General features: G+C 39.5%; 1 protein-coding gene across 2 annotated transcripts in view; it reads right to left on the bottom strand.

Annotated features, from left to right (window-relative positions):
• LOC145447292 (uncharacterized) overlaps positions 1-18,312 on the bottom strand; it is a 272,585-nt gene that overhangs the window by 211,231 nt on the left and 43,042 nt on the right. For both annotated transcript variants that reach the window (XM_080325732.1, XM_080325722.1), the window contains exons 16-22: positions 17,240-17,330; positions 16,900-17,072; positions 15,014-15,104; positions 14,753-14,898; positions 9,801-9,891; positions 4,417-4,565; positions 913-1,003 (exon numbers count right to left, since the gene is read on the bottom strand). In XM_080325732.1, coding sequence (XP_080181858.1) covers positions 913-1,003; positions 4,417-4,565; positions 9,801-9,891; positions 14,753-14,898; positions 15,014-15,104; positions 16,900-17,072; positions 17,240-17,330 — 832 coding nt within the window. The remainder of the gene's footprint in view (positions 1-912; positions 1,004-4,416; positions 4,566-9,800; positions 9,892-14,752; positions 14,899-15,013; positions 15,105-16,899; positions 17,073-17,239; positions 17,331-18,312) is intronic.

Raw genomic sequence — 18,312 nt, forward strand, 5'->3', positions numbered from 1 at the left:
GGGCGATTTCAATATATTTTGTCATAGCAGACAGGAGGTCACGAAATAACATCATATATAGAAGTCATCTTATCAGCAGGTATACCCGAATTTGTTTAATTATTATTCGGGGGCCCTGTATTTTCAAGACATCTCCCTCAGCTTTACCGGTAAATCTGATTGCGTGTAGCAAAGACAGGATAAAATTGATACCAATATTTATGCAATTCCCGATCTTATTGACCAATTTAATCACGAATTATAGAAAATTTTCGCGCTTGCCGCACGTATATGTGATATAAGCTGTAGCGGGTGATGTATAGGGTGATGGAGTCTTGGGGGCGAGGCACCCATGAGTATGGTTTGTCACCCCATGGCGGTCCCAAGACTAACATTTGTTTTGGGATGGCCTAACTAAGTGCTGTTTCGGTACTGGTAGTAACACGAACCGAGCACTCTAAACCGTGCGCATATCACAGTGTCAAGCTTTTGGCAGCCGGTGAGAGCATTTTGATGAATAATCTTCAAAGCACCCACTTGCTCGTGTAATATTCAAAGCCAACCAATTCTATTTCCACTTGAAGTAGTTTTGGACTTCTTCCAAAAGCGCTTTCTATTCCTACTTGAGTAGGATTGTGCGCCGATACTTCTACTTCTCCTTTATTGAGTACCTTGATTTGGTACGTTGGCCACCTCAGACTTATATCGTTTGAGTGGTTTTGAAATGACAAAGAACTATAAATTCGAAAGATGAATCGCAGTCTTGCCTTATTTTCGTCTGAAACTGCACATTACCTCCTTGAATAAAACCGAGTAAATTTCGGCAATTGAAATTGACTTGAATTTGAAAAATGAATTTTCTTTATTCATCGACATTTAATATAAAGCAGCTAACGCTCCTCGCCCGCACAATGAATCGTATGTATTACTTACTTGCAATTTGTAATTCTATTACAATAGTCCTTTGCTGGAAGACATTCCCTCCCATTGGCGCAGGAAAATTCGTTCGCTTTACACGAGCTGCCTAGAATTGAAGAAACGCCACAATATCAGCAAAATTAGATACAATTCCAACGAAGTTCAGACGAGTTGGGGGTTGGTACGGTGATTGCTTTACCGGGAGATGAGACATATATCTACCCTTTGTAGCAAATCTTAACCATCTGCGCTCACTAGAACGATAAGTATGGAATGGTAAAATAAAATTCCGGCTTAAAAGAGGCTGCCGCCACCAAGGGGTTAACATAAATCATAAAAATCTCCAGAAAATCGCGATCGCCTGAATAAATGATCCTGACGTTATTTACAATCGGTGAAGTTCGGTTATCAGATCTTGTGGGATTAGTCTCGTAATGTTATTATTAAGTTATAGTGATACCTGTACAAGTGTACATTGTGTAGATAGTTTGGAAATCCATTAGTGCATCGATAATTTCATTCCTTACTGGCGAACTTAAAATATGGAACGGGAATCTATTGCAGTTACAGAAATCCAACAAAGTATGCGACTGGTCAGGCCTGGTTTACCTCGTGAGTGATTTTGTTTCGTACGTGTTCACTTTTTCAGAAACCAGGTAAGCTTTTCAGGAAGATTCAACACTCTCATACGATATCTCATGCATTGTAACCGACCAACATCAGCCTTGGTAAACAGCCGATCGATATTTATTGGCCTGTGAGCAATGACGTCTCGTAATTTCTACGGCTGTTCCATGGCAGAAGGTCTTCGGGACAGATTGATTCATGATAGGGCGCCTTAAAGTACTGGTCTAGGGTGTGAAACATTTGATCGCGGCCACACTACAGCGATCGTTTAATGTGTAGCGCAGAGGTCTCAAACACGCGGGCCGCATGCGGCCCGCCAGAGCATTTTGTGCGACCCGCGACGACATTTTCGATTTTTATTAATTTGACAATATATAAGTGTCACATATATCTTTTCAGGTTATAAAGTTAAAATCCCCTCTTAAATTTCTCCGAAAGCCTGAAACTATTCATCAAACTGCACTATCGCACCAATTGCAAACGCTATCCTGCAGTGTGACAAAACCTGACCCTTAGACGATTCGTGACTGAAATTTGTGAGTTGGACTTGGACGCGACCTTTCTTAGAATTACTCAGACTCGGGCTAAGTCGATGGCAAATTGAAAATGACTTGAGTGGACTCGGAGTAAAACGGAATGCCGTGAATTTGTTAGAACCATGGACGCAACAAACTAGTCGCGTATCAGGGGAATAGTAATTACAATAGATCAGAAGGACGCAGCTTGGCATTTCGCTAACTAAGCAAGTAGTTATGGTAGCCATTGGCAATCTGTTAACATCTTTGGTCGCTAAACCATGTTATTAAGGTCACTCAAAGGTACTTAATTCCGTAGTGGAACGTTCCAACGATGTAGCCTAACAACAATATGCCGTTCGGCGTTCCGACATTTTAATCACTAGGACACATTCATTCATATATTTATGTTATATTTATATTTTTTCTGCTCTTATATTTGAAGATGTTTGGCCATGAGATTAATAGCCAACTTATTAGAGGTATACCCGTATCCTGGGTTGGAATTACAATGCTTAACCTAAAAATGTTTTGATGTCAGATCAGTCTCTATAATCAATTTGATAAATTCAAAATATACATAGTAGCTGCAAAATCATAACCCACTAGCTTTTATGATGGCATCATCCATTTTTCCGCCCATATGGTGTCTATATCTTATAATTAATACATATCAAGTACCACAACAATTCTATTCAAATAGTTATAAATGTGATGATTCTTCTCGTGCCAGGCATAAAATGATACAAAAGTAAATCACATTTTGACGATGTGTGTTTGCTGTCACTCTGCTGGATCGGCTCACTCTCAATAGGACAATCCATTTCCGCCGAATAGAGCCTACTTGGAAAGACATAGAATACCGCTCTAAATGCTGCGGCCCGAGGCGTCAACAAAACTGGAAAACTGGCCCGCGAGCACGTTTGAGTTTGAGACCTCTGGTGTAGCGTATGTCAAATTTGCTGAATTTCTTGCAACAGAAAATTTCTTCAAACTTCGCGCGATCTCCTGTAGGCAATTTTCATAGCTCGGAGTTCACTGTGTTAGGTAGGCCAACTATAGTCATTAAGCAACACGCACATAAAGGTGGTTATACCAATATGGCAAGAATATGAAAATGTGCCAACCATTATATTGTAGATTTTGGTTTTATATGACAGTAATATATCTATATCCTTGGTTTCTCTAAAAAAAAGTGTAATTGGGAGAGAGTGGGACATACCTGTCGCAACCCAAATCTCCAATTGCGGGGGAGGGGCAAACATTCACCAACTGGAATGCTAAATTGACACCAGTTGTTGTTGTTGCCGTGGCGGGTAAATTGGGATCGCGGAATAAAATAGCTTGCACAACTCCTGATCTAAATCATATACCCATTTCACATGCCGAAGGGCGCACCTTGTTATTCAGTGCTTGATTTTGCCACATAAATCGTGTAATTCAATGATGCAGAAGTCCCTTTCAAATTACAAATGCCCTACAAGGAGTTTGTGAATATAAAAAGGTTGAAACCATCGATATACCCATAGAACCTGATAAAAATTGTTTTGCATATATGATACTATGAAGGATAATTGTCTCGTGATATCAACCTCGCTAAATCACGTTTTGTAGAACTGCGTTGTGTCTCCACCTTCTCTATTTCATACATAACCGTATAAACCTAGCGTAATACCATTCTCAATATGTTTATGTCGATGCGCGAGGCTTGGGTCGCGAGATGTCTATAAGACTCAGATTTGGCCCATGCTCGAAAAAGAACCACTGATTTATGAGGTCGATATAGGGAATCAATTCCTATCGAAAATATTGCGAACATGTGTTTTCCGGCCATACCACAAGTACGCACATTACACATCAAGTACTTAGTGTACTTAGATGGAATATTATTCCAAAAAAATGAAGTTTATACCAAGTATAAGTTTCAAATTATTTTCATAATTCAAAGTTTTTTTTATATATTTCGGCGTTAGCAAATATATTAGCGATGGTGTGAACCCCTAAAAGGTTCTGGTACGTGTGAACGCGACTCTTTCGGAAAGGTTCGGTGTCAATACGAACGTAAACACGAAACTATGGCGTCAGGTGACGTCGCTAATTCCAACTCTACATTTCCATAACGACGACTCAACCCACATTATGCCACAATGCTTAAGTTCAGGCTGTCTTTTTAAGCATTACCAAATGTATCGACTTAAAAAATCAAATGCTATATTATTTGATTTTTACAAAAATCAATATCCCCAGACGCTTTGCCAACAATTTCGACGGGGACTCGCAAGGGAATACAAGCTCACGCGATACCAGTCCAGGTTAGACAGGGCAATGTATCCTATTCTTGAGACGTCAGTAGGTATATGAGACTAATTATCCTCACCGTCACACATTTCATCCATGTACGGAATCAGATTGACTGGTAACTCGCATATTCGATGGTCATAGTGAGGATACTGCGTCCTTAGGCGGCATAGTGTTCCGTTGCTATCGATCCTTTCCAGTATTTCCCAGGGTTCATCAGTTTTGTCACTAAACAAACACCATAGAAATGTTCAAGGCATGTATTTTGTAATAGGCAAGAGCAGTGATTTTCAAACTGAGGGCGTGAAAGCATCTGAATGAGTCAAGAAGCTGTGGTTAATGAAAAAAAAATCGCGCTATGCGTGATATACCTCAAATCCATATCTTTCGCCATGTGTATAGTCCGAATTTCATATTTGAGAATTCTTTCATCAGCAGTCATAACCTTCCATGCCGTCAAGCTATCCGTTGAAATTGCTAACATTCTGATTGCATTTTGTGACATGACGATAAAGGGGCGCGAAAATTTCACTATCATAAAGGGGAGCGTGCCTAAACAAGCTTGAGGATCGCTGGGCTGGAGTAATGGTTCTTAAACTAGGTTCCGCGGACCTTTGTGAGCCCGTCAGAAGATTCTCAAAGAAATATAACTGTAGAATATAAAAATATGAAGTCCACTTATTTTCCGAACCAAGCTCGGAGTGAGCTTTATTTTGTAAATCTACACACAGGTAAGGTTTTTAGGGGTTGTTTGAGTACGATATTCATTAGGGATGGTGTGAACGCGAGGCTCACGTTCGCGTTCTGTGTGCGAACCTCGGAAATTTAGAGGCTCACGTTCACAAACGAACCTTGGTAGGCTCTGCACAGTGAACTTTTGTCATTGATTACAATTTTCACTTCATTACAACATCTCAGATGGTTGAAATTTATTGTATTTCAACTGCGGACGACTATAGGAATGGCGCCGGCAACATACAAAAATCAAGCACTAGACGAGAATGCGCCTTGACAATGACCAAAATTTTGCTTGCTTTGTTACAAAAGTTTGCTCGAATATTTAGTGACTCTCTGCAGTGAGCTTGACCTGCAATCATTCACACAACGTCAAGAGCGAAATACACTACATGTAGGTAGTTAGCGAATGATGCTCATTCAAACAATCAATGAAATTGATATCGTTGTCTGATGTAAAAAATGGGGTCAATATTGATTCTTGGCTACTACTGTATAACTTGTTAATGGGTTAATATCGGCGGTAAGTATACAAATCCAATTTACACTGAGCACAATATCAGCGTAGCAATGCTCAGGCGCCGAATACATTGTCCGGTTTGGCCTATACCGTTAAATGCGTAAGCTTATATTTCCTTGCAAGTCCTCGTCGAAATTGTTGGCAAAGCGACGGATAATATTGATTTTATGGGATTATTATAAAATTGGATTGCCCCAGTTGATACATTTGGCGACGTTTAAAATGTCAATATGTACTTCAGCATTGTGGCATTATGTGGCCCTGTATAGTCGTTACTAGGTATCGGTATCGTATACATTAATATAGGCGATCACTTCACTGAAATGTAGGGCTCGAATTAGCAATATGACGTCACGTGACGTCATGAGGTTCACACAATCCCTATTATTCATGGTGTTTTGACTACATTGGTTATTTTACACCTGGTCGGTATACTTTATTTTGATTCTGCATTTGCCGGCTTGTAGCACGGCTCAATACTAGGCTTTTTAAGACACCACTTAGGTAGGAATTCTCGAGTCGACCTTGGCGGACTCGAACCTGCAACCCATTGGTGTTTCAGCTGTGGGTTATACCACTACGCTATTCAACGGAAATTTATTCTTCACGCTTCTCGTGATCGTCGATAGTGGTCGTCGATAGTGGTATGTCCGTGTACAGAACTAGGCAGCACGTTCTGCAATTTGACCCCCACCAAACAAATGCTACATCGAATCCAATATTGTGCCATTGCTGAAATGCCAGTTTTCATTGGTGTGAATATATCTATCAAGTTGATGTGGTACTTGTAGTCAATTCCAATTTCGTTTGACCAAAGCGACAGTCAGACAGTGCAAAACTAACTTTACATTTAAAATCTGCATAATTTCGTAACTAATTGTACTCGACGAAATCATCACGTCACCACAACGCTAAAAAGTAAGTTATAAGCTAGTTTCTTGCTATTCCGCTGAAATCTCAACATCTTGGTAATTTTCACAAGTTTTCGACGGCTTTAAAAGTCTAATAAAAAACTAGAATGGTATGTAGTGTAATGTGTAGGCGGACACTACCTTATAACTAACGTATACTATCAGCATTGCGGTGACCGATGGGAATTCTATTCTGTAAGCCAGAGGTGCACAAACCTTTGGGCTCGGGGGCCGCATTCAACATTTAAATCCATTCGCGGGCCGCACTATATTAAATTGAGATTATTAGCCAAAAGGCAATATTGGTATTCAATCATAAAGCAGTGGTTCCGAAACTTTATTAGACACGCCGCCCTTATGATATTGAACATTTCGCGCCCCCTTTATCGTGATATCATTAAATATCCAAGATAGAAATAAGAATGCTAGCAATTCCGGCGGATAGTATTATGACATTGACGGGTATGGCCGTAGACGAGAAAATTATCCAATGGGAAATTTGGACAATAGACAGAGTAATAACCATGAATTGAAGGCAAATTTCGCCGTGCGCGAAAAACAGTTTACTGTGGTTCCGTGACCTCTCACTGCGGCTTCGCGCCCCCTTTGAGATGCTTCCACGCCCTAAATTTTGAGAACCACTGTCATATAGTGACCGAATAAATATGGATATATAAGTGGAGCGTCCTCCGTAACCAGTTTGTCATTTCCGTTTTGAATTTCTGTGATGTTTAGCCATTGAAACCTTTTAAAATGCGTGGGACTTGAGGTCGTGCCATCGCACCAGTAATGGAATAAAAAAATACTGTAGTCAGAATATAACTTATAATTATATTGGTGAAATATATTGAGAAAAAGTTTAATCAAGTCATTGCAGCAATTAGATTTTTACTGCGCATTATTTAGATATTTTTAATACAATTCTTGAGCCTTTCGCGGTCCGCACAAATCGGTGTCGCGGGCCGCATGCGGCCCGCGGGCTGTAGTTTGCCCTCCCGTGCTGTAAGCCGTCGCGGAACCCAAAATTTGTGCTGAATTATAAGACCAAAATCCACTACACACACATCTGACAACACTCACGATACATTACTTTAAATATGTTGCGCACTATGAACTGTTCATCAGCATGGCGTTACAAGAACAATAACACTAAAATATAATTTGGCACAAACGAAAACATTATTATGAATATTCATTTCAGATCTGCTTTCAGATGCCAGTTCAGAAATACAAGGCGTCACCTTGTAAAGTGTAATTCTACGTATTGATCGGTCGAAACGCAAACGTGATACCAATGCTTACATCGAGCTTTTAAACATTGTAGTTAAATTGGTATATCAGAATAAAAGACTGTGTTTCGATTTCAAATCTCAATTTCACAAGCCGTACCACCACCGCAGTCACAATTCGCCTAGATTAGGGTTACCATATTTCTGTGATCCAAATTCCGGACACACTTTAGCACCCACCAGCAGATTTAAAAATGAGTTATGACATCACACTAGCAAAGCTTTTCTCATAGACCAAAGGTGGTCACGATCCGGTTCAGGAGTATGTGGCTGTGTGTTGTGTAACCGCGACCGAAAGCACATGTTTTCAGCTCCGTTCCGCCCAAATCAACAATGATTTTGAGCCCACCATAGGGTAATCGATGCAACTTCTGGGGGGGGGGGGGTGATCGCTATATATATATGTGGTTACTATATGCATCTTGTCGTTAAATTTTTTGAATGAATTCTGTCAACAATTTTGGTTGTTCGGTTGTTCTATATATTACTATAGATAGTTACTACACTCTCCGCCCACATGAGTTAGCGGTAGAGCTGGTAGAGGATGATGAGTTCGAAAATACAGGGAGCGTAATTGTACATCCCTAAGTCATGTTCATGCCCAACCAATAAGATCGTTTATCAGCCTTATGCCGGTGCGCACCACGGAGCTTTATAAATACCCCAAATACAGTGGTTTCCAACCTTTTATGGTCGCAACTCCATCTCCAATTTGAAAATGTTCCGTGGTCCAGATAAAAATTTGACGAGCTGATTACTAAAAGAAGTCAGCACCTTTGCCCGGACTTACTCACGGGCTATATTGAAAACTGATTACGTTCAAGATACTCGCGAACACCAGAATAAAGGCAAACGACCCCCACGTTTGGAATCACTATATCTTTGAATAAAGCATTTAAACGGTCTTAACGATCTCTGGGAATATACTGTTCTCCTATAATTGCGACTACAATTAGGCTTATTCCAGTAAATGAAAGTTGTTTTTATTTATATTTTATTGCAGTTTTTGCGAGGGTGTGGTAGTCTTTTACTAAAATCAATAAATGTAAATCGCGGGCAGCGCGAAGAAAAATATCATGCATCAGCATAAATATTCCTAAAAATAACGTTTTTATGTTGATTTACGGAAAAATTATGAGCATACGTCGTCAAATCTTCAAAATTTCGGACATTTGGCATATTTTAGAAATTCCTCTCGGACGCTAGTTTGAACAGTGAAATTCCGGACATGTCCGGGAAATTCCGGACGTATGGCAACCCTAGCCTAGATGTGGCCTAGTTATCTGCAACTAAGAATGACCAAGATGTGCATATCATAACAAATCACATATTAGAGTAAAGTGCGTGTATTGATCTCTATAGAACCGCTAAGACTCGGTCGAACAACCCCTAGTAGTCCATGTATCATCGGTTGAGAATCACTGCAAACATATTGGGATATGACATCAATATTTCAAAAGGACGGGGTTTCGATTTTGTCTTGATCGCCAGTGGAACCCCTGAAACCTGTTCTCGGAACCGTGGAGTTCCGTGGAACGCCGATCAAGTAAGTATCAGCTTTGTATATAAGGATTTTTCTGCCGCCACTTGTAGGCCTACTACACGTAACGGTTTGTTGGCAAAGGTACTATTCAGCGAATAGGATTTCTGATGAGGTGGCCCTTAGTGCTGAGGGGGTGGTGCTTCAACTTTGGTTTAATACCAATGTTTCCTCTAATTTTTCACGAGTCTTCGTGTACTCACCAATTCACTGCGTGGTCCTTTGGAGAACAGTGCGTAACGACTAAATAAAAGGTCACCACTTCGGATTTTTTTGTGCGCCGCTTGGATTTGCCGTGCGCAGAGACCATGTCAGCACTGCGCAATTGCACACGTGCGCAGCTTGGAGAAAACATTGTTCATTACCCAACAGAGGGCCCAGGGCCGACGTCTTTTTTTGGACTGACAAAGTGCTGTTTCGGCTCAGTTAACGCAATATTCTTATCCCCATCATATTATATGTCCTTACTCGCAGTTCCATCCACCATTGCAAAAGTCTTCCCTTTGTACACATCTTGATCCGAAATCGCAAGAGAATTCATACCATCTACACGCAGAACCTGAACAGAATATGAATCGTAGTGATCGCATGATTTATCTCTCTTTGGGGACCACTGTTCTATAAAAAGTGTGTGAGATAGATAGTTGGAGAACGAGAGACAAAGTGAGTGAGTGAGTGAGTGAGTGAGTGAGTGAGTGTGAGAATGAGAGGGTGACGGAATGTTCTCGTTAGTCATCGAAACAAATTATTCCGGCGCGTACTGGGAGTTTTTGGAGGGCTACCCCATTCGCATCAAAGTTGGAGTAATTGTAATTTGTTATTCATCTGAATGCAATTAATTACATTTTTTCATGTAATTTAATTGTAATAGAAGCATTTTCATTTTTTGTAATTGTAATTCTAATTGTAATTTGATAAACTTTTTGCCTAATTACAATTTCAATTACAGTACATTGTTACTGAGACCTGACAAGCACAACACAAAATAATTGACGCTTCGTCGTTTTACGATCAACAGCCAACTTGTGTTCACCGTGACACTAGTAACTGTTTCCCATCAACATGTCAAAATTTATAAACGTTAAAATATTTGTTTTTCGTGTTAGGATTGGTGTTGTGGGTGCGAGATACTAGGGTTACGGGTGCTGGATAGTAGAGTTACTACACATGCCAATTCCTTTCCATCGCTTGCTTTTATATTGCCTTCTGTTGCTTTTCATTCACTGTGTACATGCCTGTTCTGTACATCGCCTAGGTCAGCGATCATCAAACTGGGGTACGCGAGCAAATTCACATAGCAGGCCACACATTCACTGTGACAATTTCAAGGTTTATGTGTCAAGCGAGAAAAGAGCTGAGGCTTGACAACTGCGGCGTTTGGGGCTTGAGCCACGATGCCGTGTGACTAATAATTGGGCTGTTTGTTGTTCAGGGCCGTAAATGCCACAACCCAGAAAAAAAAACAATTAGGGGATGCCCGAGCTTGAAGAGGGCTCAAAACTAAGTCGTTAATGAACTTGAATTGAAGAGGATTTTTTAAAAAATTCATGCCAATTTATGCCGATTTAATGCAGCTCAGTCTATTGATTTTTGGGTACTCTTCCCCCTAAGAAAAACTATGCATGATTTATATAAATAGGCATTCCGGCATCGGCCATTATTGCGCCACGGTGTGCCAAGGCCTGAATCTTAGGCAAACATGGGACTCTGAGAAGTGTGTCAAAAAGATCGGCAGCCGGTAAACCTTGGCCAAAAAGGACTGACCAAATGTAGACCGAAAACTTCGATATATATAGCCTATGTCTAAATTTATAATTGTCCATAGATGCCTGAATAGCTGGCGCTGAATTTTTAAGTACTGGCAATCTGCACAGCACAACACAAGTACCATCCTCCAGAAAAAAGTTCCTCACCAGTAAAAAATACCAATTTGAAATTGTGTAGGTCTTTTAGTTTAGTACGATTGGGCGATTTCAATATTTTGTTAACTATACAGCAGACAGAAAGTAAAAAAATAGCAACATGTCAAACAATTAATCAATCGTGAGATGGTATTTTGATTTGCCCAAGACACATACACAATGTACACTGCGTTATACAAGACACACAATGCGATGTAATGAACAGATAGGGGGATGTCGAACGACGAACCAGTTGGGGCCCCTTGACCTGGCAGTAAATAAATATACCAACGGGCCCGCCCGAATATGTTTAATTACACTGGTCGACATTTTTCAACGTTTTTTTTTCTTTTTTGTAGAACGATTAATTGTGTTTACCCAATTTGACGATGCTGATTCCGAATTTGCCATCAGAATTAACCCATCACGTCACACTTTTTCGAAAAAGCCGATTGAAAATTCTACTAAAAAACGCATTTGCCCGTTTAGGTCCGTTTATGATGCGAAACACACCCTACAAAGCTCTCAACGTACTTTGTCGGATTGAGGTTTTACTATCTTAAACTAAACTCTCCAAATAAAAAGGATCCTTAGTATTTTCAAGAAATTTAGATGCAACTTCAATGAGGGAGAGTCGTGCATTTTTTCCAAATCCGACTCCCCAATAAGAAATAGGGGTTTTGGTGAGTATTCTGATCTGAGATCCAACAAACACACCCTCTTAACTGTAACAGCACTCAAGTGAAGAAACGTTTCGTGAATGTATTTAGAACGTGCACTCTCTTTGATCAGAGCTTTTAATAACTTTTTCATGAGATGTAGTTTAACATATAATGCTGGAAATAAACATTAGATCTGTCGATAAGAGCAGCCTTTAAAACATTTTAAAGCCTGGTGTAAGATACTCCCTCATTGGCCACTTACGTTTAATTCAATGATTTCTACTGTTCCATTCACTCATAAAACAAGGATACCTTGTAGTTCTAGATCGTTGAGCCAGCAGTACATATATGAGTTGAAAATCAACGTAAACTTTACACGTTTGAGTAGTTTGAATACTTTATTCCAAATTTGATGTTCTCGTAAGACCTCTTGATGCCAGCTGTACCAGCTACACGGATAAAAACACATTGACTTGTATTGTGCGACAAAACATCTTTTAGGCTTGATGCATAAATAAAGAGGTGCGATTCACGGTTCCCAATGTCTCTATGATACCTTAGACATCGACACAATAGACTAAAAAGGGTTCGCCGGCAATGAAGAGATCGTATTCACTATCACGATGCATATACCAAGAAAAAGTGGTATCGGTGCAAAGTAGGCTATATGTTTGGCTTTTATTCTGGAGCCTACAATAAGAGCATATTCATTTAGCAATTTCAAATTTTTGACACAGTTATTCAGTTCAGCTTGATTCAACTTCATATAGCTGCTGATCACCATCACATGCACTCATGCTGAGAACATTTTTCAGACAAATACTCGTCACCGAGAGAATTTTTGGTCAACTGCTGGTAAAACGTTTGAAGGTAATGCAATTGCAACACCCGGCCCATGAGGAATCGGTCGTATTGCACAAGTCAAACTGGATATTGAATGTTATGCTTATTTCTGACATTAAATTAAAAAAAAAAGAGAAAAAGTAACAATCTTTTCCATGTCCATGTGGCTGTCTCCAAACCATATTGGCACGCCAATGGGTAAATATTTTTGTTTTCAAATGCTTCACAGCCTCAATGTCGCTTTATTTTTTATTCATTGTGCTGTGCATACCTCTTCTTTACATCGTCTAGCCTAGACCCAGGTCTTATTGCAGATGTCTGATGTCTGATTTCAAAGACTACTCCAAGTCGTTTCGACGCATTCCTATCTTTTCAGAGTATCGCAGTCTTGTGATGTTTTGAAAGGAAGAAAACATTATTAAATTGATGGTGATATCAAAAACTAGGCCTATATAATAACTTTTTTACATACTTGTAAAAAGTTAGTTTTACATCTACTTGAGTAGAAATTGACACCGTTAAATCTACTTCTACTTGAGTAGAAATTGACGCCATTACCTCTACTTCTACTTGAGTACCTATGGTATGTACTTTGACCACCGCTCATGGCGTCACATTGGTGATAGTTATGACCAAACAGCAAGGAATACGTCACAGAACAGGCTTTTTTAGCACTAAAATGCAAAATTTTAAATCACAGATTATAAAAAATCCTGACGTGAGAGAAAAAAGCGACTTCATATTCGTAATCAGCGTACGGAAATTGACTTAATAGTCATCATTTTGGCCAGAAAAGAAAAATGATGTCGACCAGTGTTATTAATTACGTGCCCTAAATTTTCTAAGACAACACCTCACTCAGTTCTAACGGTAAATATGATTACGTGGGGTCATAGAGGATGAAATATTTCTTGCAAAATATATATGCATTGAACAATATTAATGACCGATTCAATCATGAATTATAGAAAATTTTCGAGCGATGAGGACGTTTAAACTCACTGTTGATTACCAATATGAAATCTCGAACACGAGTGAAAACGGTCATTCCAACGAGGGATCTGGCGGGCTTCGTCCCCCAGACGTTTGGTCCAACACCCTATGGAGAGGGCCAAGACCAACTTTTTTTGGGGAGATGATGAAGTGTTGTTTAGACCCTGATGCTGTATAACGTTAACCTCTTCGAAGAGATTAATAGTTTAGTAATTTTATGTTGCGGATCAGCCGCGGTGAGAAGTTTTTCCGTAGTCCATCATGGATTTCGGATTAGTTCTGTCAGCAGTCACTCACTGAATATTATGATTACTTTATTAGCGCTATTTGAATGTTCGGTGTTTTGCTTCTGTACAAATAGTCCTGGTCGTGAAATACCATATAATTTCTCTGTGAAGCAGCTGCTATTATTTTCCATTGACCAAATAAGGTACAAATTAAAACTTGAGAAGTCATTCATTACGCTATGACATTATAACAGCAGGTAGTACTCAAATCCAGAGTTGGACATTTAATTGTAATTGTAATTGATCTGAATGTGATAATTACATTTATTCATGTAATTGTCATTGTAATTGTAATTTGATATTTTGAGCAAGGAGAAATTGTAATTGTAATGTGATTGGAACATGCAAGAAAGTAATTAAAACTAGAATAATGTAATTGATCCAAATCTCATTCGCATATTTATGAAATAGTCTAATGAACTTTCATTGACCATGATTTGCAGCAATCAAAGTTAATGACATGTGGAACTGTCAATACGTCAATTCCTGAATAATGTATGAGGTTCGTTCGATCAAATGATAGGCTCAAATTTTAGATTACAGCCGTAGACTTATTCGTTCGATCAGGTTTGTAATTAAACTAGAGCATGATTATCTAGAATGAGATATCTTGACACAGGCAGTACTCTCTACTATATACTTTTAATATACCTTACATAACTATTATGCACAGTCTTATTTATATGTACATTCAATTTGTATTAGGATGTCATATATTCCACATCCACAATTACCTTTACAAGATGCGTGCACCTTCACTGGCGTTCCTTCGGGCAACATACAAACGCGCGTACGATCATATGGATCCGTCTTGCGACAGAAGCTAACACTGGAGTTGTACTCGATACTGCTGTTAAAATATTGCTCGTCCGAACCGTCACTGAACAAGAATTGCACTTTCCGCATGGCACATGTCCGATTTACATAGAATGACAGATATGTCTATATTAACAAATTAAAAAAGGTATTCTAAAAAAGGGTAACAATTTACGTACGGACATTGAGGGTACGAGTCACAGAAATACCGATTTTGAAGGCATATCGTTCCGTCCAGACATGGAAATTCATCACCTCGACAAGTAGACCCTGAGAACATGAAGGGGAGATGGATCAACATCTCTTTTATGGCTGAGATTGTTATAACAGATTGTTATAACAAAACGTAACTTCGACAAAAACACCTATTTCCCCCATCTCACGTTTTTATATTGCTGTAGCCCAGTCGTTTTTACCATGTCTCTAGCGCTAACAAGAAAAGGTTTGGAAAATTCTAATATATGAAAAAGGTTCACAGATCAGAAGGCATACACACCGAATAAGAACGTGAAACTCATATTGACACCATCCCTATAGTATATTCGATTTCATATACTATAATAAATAGGTATATCTGCTGTTGTGACCCAAAACAACACTCGTACGTACAGTAGGGTTGTTCAAAATTATTATTTTTTTCAAATGTTCCGTGGCAATTTGATAAAATTGTAGGATTGGTTTGAAAAACGTTTCGGCTCAGTTTCAATTACTGAATGTGAAGCTCATAGTTGGAATTAAGCCAAACTTGGTGTGCAACGTATTTTAAACCAACCTAACAATTCTATGAAAAAGCCGTGGAAATTTAAAAACAAAAACGGTAATCTTTCAACAACCTGACTTACATGCCTAGTAAAGTTGAAAACTGGGTGCAGTGTTCACAGCATGAAAAAATAATCAAATTCAGCGTGAACATACATCATCTAAATCACATTCTCAGTTGATTTACTATATAGTCGCACAAACCAATAAAACTGGGCCCAATGCAACTCCACCGTATCGCCAATCATAGACGGGGTATGTACAATTTGTACATTGGTCTCGAACCCGATAGATATGAGTCCGTACCCGGCCTTGATTTGATCCCGAGAACAGTACAGAGAACGGCAATTAGTTGAGTGGTCGTCGGGTGCGATTCAATGTCGAACTATTCCTAATAGTCAAATCGAATTGACCGGAGTTCGACCTCTATCTAATCTTCTTCAGTACAACCATATAACAATTTATAACGTATGGCTACGTTATAAATTGATATTCTACCACACTTGAAGCGAACATTTCTGAAAAGGGGCTCTGGACGAAAAACGGTAAAGACCGCTTTGTTTTGTTCGTTTGTTTTGTGGTATTCATGGTGCTTGTCGACTACTATGGTCATTTACACCAGGCCGATATTCTTCATTTTGATTCCGTAACTGCCGACTTGCAGCACGGCCCACTTCGAGGCTTTTTGTAAGCCACAGCTTACGCGGACGAGGTGGCGAGAAGGAACTTAGTTAAACCTCCGACATTTAGGTATATGAATTCTGAAGTCGACCTCGGTCGGACTCAAACCCGCAATCCATTGGTGTTGCAGCCGCCGATTATACCACTGCGATATCTCGCCACAAGATCCAATGGTGTCGCCAACAGCGATGTATCTTGTCTATTTACAAGCTCCCAACTTCGGTCTGCGACTATTATCTTCGACTGTCTCTAACTATTTATATAGGCTACTTCAGAGTACTTATTTGCTAATGATTTCCGCGTCTACTTAAAGTTGTATTGTTTTTGTAATATCTCCCAGTAGTCGCTGGTTTTATTATCCGACTCGGCCAAAATACACGAAGTACAAAGTTAATTACGAGATAGCTCTGTACCTTGTACTGATTTACTTCGACATCAAAATGATGGCTTGGATCATCTCTGTTTGCAGATAAGTCTATTCATAAGTAGGTATATCCTAGGGGTGTATTGGAGGCTCGGTCTTGGCGTACCGCCATTAGGGGTGGTGATACACACTTTTCCATGAGCATGGCAACCGATGTCCTAATTGATAATAATAAAAGAAGCATGCAGTAGGAAACCTTACCTGCACATATCGTGTTTACATGCGGGATGTGACTCAATGGCAGCACACAGACGACATGTGACTTATATCTTGTCCCGACTACGATAACATGTTGTTCCCGACTTCGACAGAAAGTGGTTTCATCGCCATAATTTTCTGAGCTGTTCCTCAGTGGAGGCTCGTCGGATCCATCCCTATAAGAATTCGCGCCCACCATCAATGCTCATTTATAAGAATAATGTAATATGTAACACCCTCATATAATATGACGGATAACTGTGTGATTGCATAGCAATACAAAATGAAAATGCGTTCACAGTTTGCACAGTGATAATTATGTTTTATAAAATGCTGTACGTACAGGCAATCTGCGCGTCTATTGCAATACACACGTCCTGCAACGCACTGGGATCCATCAGAGCATGGGAATTGGTCGCGTGAACATGATGAACCTAGAATACATAAATGACGCATGTATCAGTTACATATTGGAGGCAATTTAATTCTAAAACACATCAACTATATATCAATCGATGCATTTCGAGGCACAATTGCATCGCGTTCGATGTGGGTCGTGCCAAAAGGACACTCAATGGATTCATACACATCAGTTTACGCCCACAGCGCGATGCTTACGATTACGCCGTAACTTATTAAAATAGAAGAGATCACGCCCCACTCCGGAGAGGATGCTGCATGTTGTTAAAATTGGTGATCGGATATAGCCTTTTTCACCTGCTCTAAAGATTCTTAAAATAGTTGACGGTTACAATTCTCTGCCGGCCAGGAGAACATATGCGGCCACTGATTGTAAATAATAATCCGGTTTGTATGTCAGTATGAGACGTGAGCGATAGTAGAGTGTCATTACGACTGAGTCCCGTCGTTTTGGGATCGAATAACCACCGTTGAGTAATAAGTCATTTCGAGTCACCGCAAATTTTGACTCGAGTGACTTCATGTAATTTCCAGTTTTCGCAGATATAGTCACGAGTCAAGCAAATCTTCAACATCACTCAAATCAAGAAAATTCATCTGAATATTTCCTACATCGAACCAATATGAAGTTAACAAATATTTGCGGTTTGTATCGTTTCTATATTGTTCAGATGGTGATACATGTGCATTAGGGCTGTTCAAAAATAGCTTTTTTTCCTGAATCTTGCTGGTTACGTGATTAAATCGTTAGGTTGCCTTAAAAAACGACGCACACCAAATTTTATTTCATTCCAACCAATAATCGCTGATTTCGTACAGTTTGAAAATTTTGAATTTACCCAAAGATGCAAAAAAAAAATTTTTGTCGGATTTTTCTGTTAACCCCATGAAATCGTTGCGCTGTCTTCAAAGACGACGCAAAACAAATTTGACTCAATTCCAACCAGTAGAAGCGGAGTTATTCAAGTTTTACGATGATAATTCTTGGATTATCCA

This window comes from Botryllus schlosseri, chromosome 1, assembly GCF_051294905.1.
Source record: "Botryllus schlosseri isolate E-star chromosome 1, Bs_hap1, whole genome shotgun sequence".
Taxonomy (NCBI): Eukaryota; Metazoa; Chordata; class Ascidiacea; order Stolidobranchia; family Styelidae; genus Botryllus; species Botryllus schlosseri.